Source organism: Cebus imitator, unplaced genomic scaffold, assembly GCF_001604975.1.
Source record: "Cebus imitator isolate Cc_AM_T3 unplaced genomic scaffold, Cebus_imitator-1.0 Scaffold372, whole genome shotgun sequence".
In the NCBI taxonomy this organism is placed as follows: domain Eukaryota; kingdom Metazoa; phylum Chordata; class Mammalia; order Primates; family Cebidae; genus Cebus; species Cebus imitator.
This window is the reverse complement of record NW_016107687.1, coordinates 925,716-934,383: the sequence shown is the minus strand read 5'-3', so window position 1 is coordinate 934,383 and position 8,668 is coordinate 925,716. Positions and strand designations below refer to the sequence as shown.

General features: G+C 38.6%; 1 protein-coding gene across 1 annotated transcript in view; it reads left to right on the top strand.

Annotated features, from left to right (window-relative positions):
• Positions 1-8,668, top strand: part of XPOT (exportin for tRNA) — a 38,886-nt gene that overhangs the window by 3,030 nt on the left and 27,188 nt on the right. Inside the window, exons 2-3 of the mRNA XM_017507309.2 lie at positions 3,059-3,192; positions 8,201-8,283. Of these exons, the coding sequence (XP_017362798.2) occupies positions 3,133-3,192; positions 8,201-8,283 (143 nt within the window). The 5' untranslated portion in view covers positions 3,059-3,132. The remainder of the gene's footprint in view (positions 1-3,058; positions 3,193-8,200; positions 8,284-8,668) is intronic.

The window sequence follows — 8,668 nt, the reverse complement described above, 5'->3', positions numbered from 1 at the left end:
AAAAAAAAAAAAAAAAAAAAAAACAATGTTCCAAGTAGTTTCCATCCCCCATGTTCCTGGCTCTTATTGAGGGCCCACTGTGTGCCAGGCATACTCTGCATACCTTATCTCTTTGAAGACTTTACAACTTTATGACGCAGATGGTCTTTTTCCCATGTCATAGAAAAGGCTGTCTCAGGTTTTGTAAGTTGTCCAAGCGGCCCCAATTTAAAAATGACAAGATGGGGATACAAACCAGGTCTTTCAAATCCAAAGCCTATGTTCTGCTATGTCCTAGGGACATAGTGATGAATAGTCAAGACAGTCCTTGCCCTTTAAGATTATGAGAGATACCTGGGCATGGTGGCTTACGCCTGTAATCCTAGGACTTTGGAAGGCCCAGGTGGGCAGAGCACCTGAGGTCAGGGGTTCAGTACCAGCCTGGACAACATGGTGAAACCATCTCTACTAAAAAATTAGCTGATGTGGTGGCTAACCCCTGTAATTCCAGCTACTTGGAAGGCTGAGGCAGAAGAATCACTTGAACCCAGGAGCCGGAGGCTGCAATGAGCCAAGATCGCACCACTGCACTCCAGCCTGGGCGACAGAGTGAGACTGTCTCAAAAAAAAAAAAAAAAAAAAAGAACTAGTAAGCTGGCAGGGACATGTAATCCAGTTTGGGAGAGTGGGACCATAGGGGTCAAAGAAGTGTTCTTGAAAGAAATGTCTTCTAAGTATTATTTCAAAGGACAGCAGGGGTTAACCTAGTAAGAAGAAAAAAGAGCAGTGTGCAAAGATGAAAGGTAGAGTACCATTGGAGAACTGCCATGTGGTTCACTAGCACTGGCCTTGCTGACCTGGGATACGGAATAGTGAGGAGTCATTCAAAAGTAGATCGTAATCTGAGGGCAGTGGGGAGTTTCACTGCCTTGAAGTCTGCAAGTGTGATATGAACCATGAGAAAGGGCTGAGCTGTCTTCAGAGCTCTTGAGTCCATATCCTGATTTATCATTTGATTCAGACAGGCTCAGGGGAAAACACAAAAATGTGTCGTAGGTATCCTGTAACCTGGTTCTGATCCTGACTTCACTGTTCCCAAAAGGCTTTTTTCCCCTACCCCTAACCCAGTTAGTCTTTTGGCTTCTTTGGCTATGATAATTTAAAAAAAGCCTCACAGCCTTTTTTTTTTCTTTTAGACAGTCTCCCTCTGCTGCCCAGGCTGGAGTGCAGTGGCGTGATCTCAGCTCACTGCAACCTCTGCCTCCCAGGTTCAAGCAGATCTCCTGCCTGAGCCATCCAGGTAGCTGGGATTACAGGTGTGTGCTACATTGCCCAGCTAATTTTTTTTGTATTTTTAGTAGAGATGGGGGTTTCACCATGTTGGCCAGACTGGTCTTGAACTCCTGACCTCAGTTGATCCTCCTGCCTCGGCCTCTCAAAGTGCTGAGACTACCAGCGTGAGCCAACATGCCTGGCCCCCCACAGTCATTAATGGAAGTAGTAATAGCCAGTCTCTATACCTCTGAGGTCTTGAGAGAATAAATATCATTTTCATATCATTTAGAGTTTGTTCCATGTTAGCTCAAGTGAATATACATTCTTTTTTTTTTTTTTTTTTTTTTTTTTTTTTTTTTTTTTTTTTTTTTTTTTTTTTTTTTTTTTTTTTTTTTTTTTTTTTTTTTGAGACAGAGTTTCACTCTTGTTACCCAGGCTGGAGTGCAATGGCGCGATCTCGGCTCACCGCAACCTCTGCCTCCTGGGTTCAGGCAATTCTCCTGCCTCAGCCTCCTGAGTAGCTGGGATTACAGGCACGCACCACCATGCCCAGCTAATTTTTTGTATTTTTAGTAGAGACGGGGTTTCACCTTGTTGACCAGGATGGTCTCGATCTCTTGACCTCGTGATCCACCCGCCTCGGCCTCCCAAAGTGCTGGGATTACAGGCTTGAGCCACCGCGCCCGGCGTGAATATACATTCTATCAAAAGCTAGGGTGCTTTTTGGGGCTTATTATTTTAAAATGTTAGAACCTATATTGTTAAGAAGTGGATTACTTCTCAGAGATTAAAAAATCTTAAGAGTGTCCATGTTAAGTCATTTGTGGATCTCCCTCCCCACAACCCAGATGGAGTCTTGCTGTGTTGCCCAGACTGGAGTGCAATGGCGCAGTCTTGGCTCACTGCAAACTCCGCCTCCCAGGTTCAAGCGATTCTCCTGCCTCAGCCTCCTGAATAGCTGGGATTGCAGGGGTGCACCACCATGCCTGGCTGATTTTTGTATTTTTAGTAGAGAAGAGGTTTCACCATGTTGGCCAGGCTGGCTTGAACTCCTGACCTTAAGTGATCTGCCCGCCTTGGCCTCCCAAAGTGTTGGGATTACAGGTGCAAGATACTGCACCAGGCCCATTTGTGGATTTTTGTATCTACTATTGAAAAACATTTTTTTGAAATTTTTAAAATTGGCTGGCAAGAGCAGAGATCTGTAAAATGCAAAACTAGTCCATTGCTTAAAAACTAAATGACTGGTTTTTCGTTACTTTGTTCCTTTCGTTAGATTTCTCTTGTAGTACTTTGTAAACACTTCAAAGGATATTGAACTCTGAGGTCAGCCATTCTGATGTTTTAAAAAAGTTTTGTGATATTGGTATCTGGAAGTAGGCAAATTATTATACTTAAACTGTTATAATAAAAGCCTGGATTTGACATTTTTATACTTACTGCAGTTGTACAATAGCATTTTTAAGTACTGGAGATAAGTAAAACTACATAAATTAGGTACTTCTATTTAAAGTAGAAAAGGATTACTTTCTATACCCTATTAAAAGATGTTGAAGAATAAAGTTTGAGGACCTTAATGCCATACTTTAGATTTTTAGAAATTACACATTAGTGGAGTAGTTAGCAGGGCCCATTTTTCTGAGAATTAGGCTCTTAACTTTCAGTTGCAATTTAGATAAATTTCAAAAGAAGTCCTTTAAACATTTAAGCTTTTTTGCATGATTTTATCCACTTATGTTATTTGGGATAAGCATTTATTTATTTTTCAAGTAATGTTTTCTTTCAACTTTTTTTTTTGTGGCAGATGTTTATAAATTCTTCTGTGGGATCAGAGGGCAAGCCTATTGTAGCCAGAAAACTCCACGTATAGCAGCAAGGATGGATGAACAGGCTCTATTAGGGCTAAATCCAAATGCTGATTCAGACTTTAGACAAAGGGTAAGTTACTCTGCTGAATCATTTTTTAAAGCATGTTAACCACAGATTTGTATTAGAGGACTTGAATAAAAATGCACCTGACAAAGGTCTAATTTGGGTAGAAATGAACAGAAACAAAAAAAAAATTGAGCTATTTGAATATATTTTGAATACAGAAACATTGAGTGTTGTGATTTATTTTCTGTTTACTTGGCCAAACAAAGGTATTAAAATCACATGAGATTGAAGGCAGATCTTTATGCATCATCAGTCATTATTTCTAATTACTGAAAAGTTGTAATGCAAAGCGTTCGTTTGAGGGACTCTCCATAGCAGCAGACATGCGTATTTTTTTTTTTTTCATTTCTTGGCTTTGTGTATACAAGCTGTTTAATGCTTGCCTTAATTATTATTATTACTATTTTCAATTTAAAATTTTTTCTTAGAGATGGGGTTTCACCATCTTGCCCAGGCTGGTCTTGAACTCCTCAGCTCAAGTGATCCGCCCACCTTGTTCTCCTAAAATGCTGGAATTATAGGCATGGCCACCCTGCCCAGCCACATTAGTGATACTTAACATTCTTGTTATTTGGTCTAGGCAGACATAAATAAGCAGTTATGATAGGCTATGTCTTAAGTAAAATAATTACATGACAAGAATCCATTATCGAGTGCTGGGATAGTTGGATAAATGTAAACAATTAAATATAATGTGGCCTACAACTGTAATCATGACTGTATCTGAATGAGACAATATAAAGAATGAGCCTATAATTTTTTTAAAGACATGGGTGTTCTGAAGTATAGGGTAAGTGGAAGGGAAAGGCATTTTCTTTATACTTTTCATGGCAAAGAATACTTTTTATAAATTAGCTAAATGAAGTTAATAATCTCACTGAATATTATAGTAGTTTTTCATATTTTAAGAAAAATACCTTTTAAAGCAGAAAAAAAAAAATCCCAACTAGTTTCTAATATGGTACCATGTGTATGTTTCTGCTACTAAATAAGTAGCCCTGCAGATACTGTAAGTATCAAGCTAATTACAAGATACCTATCTAACAAGTAAGGGCATCAAAAGACATTTAAAATCCATGACTTCTCTGTGTAAACAAATCTTTTTTGCCATAGAGTTTTATATTACCAGCCTTCAAACACAGTTGAAGCATCATAGATCTTTACCTGTAGTCTAGCTTGGTATTGCATGCTTATAATTAAAAACCTTTGACTATATGTTTAGTTGTTAGATGGCCTTTGCTGTTATTTTTTATGTGCCTCTTGAAATTTTTTATTTCTTAAGTTCCAGCATCCAGTTGTTTTTTTTTTTTTCTGGGAGATTTTTTCAAAGCATCCAATTTTTTTTACTATGTGCCATGATTTCTTTTTCAGAAAAGTTAAACCAATACATTGTTAGTGGATTTAATACAGAAGTTGTGTTTTTTATCAATAAAAATGGGTTCTGTCACAGACATGTTTTAAGCATCCAGGTCCAGGCATAATTTGATATCCCATTTGGCCAATCTGAATAGCAATTTATTCGAATGAAAAGGGAAGAAATCTTAAGAAAAGTGAATCTCAAAGCCCTTTTGTTGCCAGTTCGGGAGTAGTAGAAACTTGATTCAGTTTGGTGGTGAGCAGAATGACTGTCTGCCAACCCCCAGTTGCTCAGTTGTCTATCTGTAATTCTCTTTTTTACTGGGCAATACAGTTGAACTGACTTGTCACATAGACTCAATAAACCATTAGAAAAAAGGTATGGGGTAGAAATAGGTGATGAAAGCTAGGACTTGTTCTTCAATGTGGTTTAGTAATGCATACATTTAGAGTACAAAGGCGTTGGTTAAAAACTAAAAACTTTTCAGGTTATCTTTCCTCTCCCACTTTTTAAAAAAATACAACGCTTGGCCAGGTGTGGTAATCTCAACACTTTGGGAGACCAAAGCAGGCGGATCACCTGAGGTCAGGAGTTTGAGTTGAGACCAGCCTGACCAACATGGAGAAACCCGTCTCTACCAAAAATACAAAATTAGCTGGGCATGGTGGCTCATGCCTGTAATCTCAGCTACTCGGGAGTCTGAGGCAGGAGAATTGCTTGAACCCGGGAGGTGGAGGTTACAGCAAGCCGAGGCCGCGCCGTTGTACTCTAGCCTGGGCAACAAGAACAAAACTCCGTCTCAAAACAAAAGTAAAAATAAAAATAAAATAAAATGCTTGTCTTTGGCTTAAAACCTGCTATTATTTAAAGAAAGTGGTATGTCATGGCAATTCTAGCAGCTGAAACCACCTCTCCCCTCCTTTGTAAGTGAAATATTAGGCGGTAATGCAACATACATGATTAACCTCTACCTTGTCCTCTGGCCTCTGAGATATTCCTTTTTTTTTTCTTTTTTTTTTTGAGATGGAGTTTCGCTCTTGTTACCCAGGCTGGAGTGCAATGGCTCAATCTCGGCTCACTGCAACCTCCGCCTCCTGGGTTCAAGCGATTCTCCTGCCTCTGCCTCCCGAGTAGCTGGGACTACAGGCGCGTGCCACCATGCCTGGCTAACCTCTGAGATATTCCTAAAGGAAACCCTAGGTTTCACGGACTGCTGTTAGAAGCAACTAAGCTGGTAGTATCTTTTTTTTTTGTTTAATTTTTTGTTTTTTTTTTTTCGTCAATTCACTGATACAAGAATATCAACTGGTAGTATCTTTTATAGCTGCCTGTGTTCTTATTGTCTTAACTTCTAAAGAGACCCATTATTTACTCTGGGCTGTTTTCCAATACCAACAACCAACTCTCTGATTCTGAGGACACCAACCGAGTGTCCTACAAATAATTTCACTTCTGACACTACCAGGAGTTAGCATCACATCCCACAAGTTAAGGGTTCAGTCTTACAAACCACCCCCACTTAAGACACCAATTGAGTCTAGAACTTCTCATATTTCTGCTCCTACAACTCCCTCCTTGAGTTTGATTATTTGTCGGAGAAGCCCACAGAACTTAGAAAAACACTTCACTTACAATTTATTGTAAAGGATACACCTTTACAATAAAGGTGTATTTATGAGCAGCCACATGGAAGCAGTGCATAGGGCAAAGTATCGGGGAAGGGGCATAGAGATTTTGTGCCCTCTCTAGGAACACTACCCTCTCAGCATCTCAGTGTGTTCGCCAACCTGGAACTTCAAGAGTTTTTATAGAGTTTAATCTTCAGTCCCCTCTCCCCTTCCCAGAGGTTGGTGGTTAGGGCTAAAAGTTCCAACCCTCTAATCACTTGCTCTTTCTGGTACCCAGCCCTATCTTTAGGCTATCTAGGGTTCCTGCATCAAGTTACCTCATTAACATACACTCTGTTGACCTTGCAGCCTCAGTCATGCTTTCACTTCAGCTTCCCAAGCAGTTGGGACTACAGGTGCATGTCACTGTTCCTGGCTAATTTTTAAATTTTTTTGTAGGGACAGGGGTCCACTACGTTGCCCAGGCTGGTCTTGAACTGCTGGCCTCAAGTGATCCTCCCATCTTGGCCTCCCAGAGTGTTGGGATTATAGGTGTGAACTGCTGTGCCTGGCCTAAAGAGGCTCATTATAAATGACAAAAGACAGTCCTGTCACTCAGGAAACTCTAAGTTAAGAGCTCTGTGCCAGCAACCCACTGCAAAGTCCAAATGTATTTTTTTGTTACACTGCCTATTTAATATTATATTTGATGGTCTTCATCTAATCGCCTTCATTTACCTGGTCTTCTGTCAGTAGGGGCAGCCATTGAGACCATGTATGAAAACCCAGTCCCTTATTCATACAATTGCATAGTATAGGAAACGATCATCTAAATATAAATACAGTGGCTTTGATCTCTAACCCAAAGAAAAAAATAATTTTACATCTTGACGACCCAGTGTGTATGTATATTTATATGTATGTGTACACATAAATAAGTTACAGAAAATAATATTCTTGCTAGGTACAGTGTGGAATATCTAATATTCTCTATTTCATTTTTTAAATTATTGTTCAGGACTCATAAATTGATTTCATCACTGGTGGGAGACACCACCGTTATAAAAATATTCACCAATTGAAATTAGGTCCCTCTAATGCTAATGTTCCTTTTACCTTATGTCAGGTTTTGTATCAGTGCATAATTGCTATCAAATCATCTAGCAGTGTTTCCAATTTATGTGCAATTTTCTTCTCTGTTGGAGGTGCTTTTCACAAAATGTTCACTACTATTTGTCCATTGCCATGTGTGAAACCTGCATCTGATGCAACATGCTGATGGGAAGAGTGCCTGAAGTAACTCCTGTTTTCCCAACAGTTGGGTAGAGAGCATATGGACCTGGTGCTGCATCCATTCTAGAATACTCTTACTCTTTGTTGCTACTGTTACTTCTCATTACGAGGCCCTGAATTCTTAAGCGTAGAGATAAGAAACTTCTTCAAGCTTTGACCTTTTCAGTTATTTAATATTTTTCGAAATTCATATCATGAACTTGTATTCCAATTTTAATCTCTTTAGGTAACTTACATGATACAATTAAAGACTTGAAGTACTCTTCTGTATAATAGTAGGTCAGATAAGGTACACAGTGTGTTTTATCTTTTATAATCACCCCTTTCATAGCAGATGTGCTATTAAATAGGAAAAGTGCCCTTCACATGCCATTTTATTATAATTGCATATTGTAAAATGATTACACCCATAACCCATCCTCTACAGTTTCTCAGTAGTCTGGCATTTGACAAAGCACTTGGCTCTCATTCTTCATCATAACTCAGTGAAGTCTGTGGGGCATTTTTATGTTGCTGCTGTAAGAAAACAGGTTTGATTATCTAACTGATGGAATTTATATTTGTTTAACCTATTTTTAGGAATGGCCCCTAAATTGCAAATGTTTGTAAGCCTGCATTTAATATTTTAGCTGTTTTCCTATTAAGTTTACTGATTTGTTATTAGGTTTGCAACTCTCAGAATATTTTGTTTAGTATTAGCAGGGCATTGAGATTGTTTATACTGAATGCATTTTTTTGTTTCGCAATCTTATAGGCCCTGGCTTATTTTGAACAGTTAAAGATTTCCCCAGATGCCTGGCAGGTATGTGCAGAAGCACTAGCCCAACGGACCTACAGGTAATTAAAACAAAATTTTTGTGACTCTTAGTTTAAATTTCTGTGGACATGACAGGACTGTTAAATTTACCTGTATTTGGAAAGTGTTTTCATAAAAACATTTTATGATTTTTTTTTTTTTTGCAAAGACGTTAGCATATAGTCATTCCATGTGGAAATGAGAAAAGTAGTAAACCAACAGTTTGACCATTTCAGAATTAACTTTTCAGTAAAACCATCCTTTGCCATATATTGTGTACCTGTCACCAGATCCCAGCTGGAATAAAGTACAGTAAAAAGCTCTTATCTTACGATTGTGAGTGATGACTACTTTCCTAAAATGTTGGTAAAGAAGGTGATTGTAAATGATAAATATCTTTTTTTTTTTTTTTTTTTTTTTTTTTTT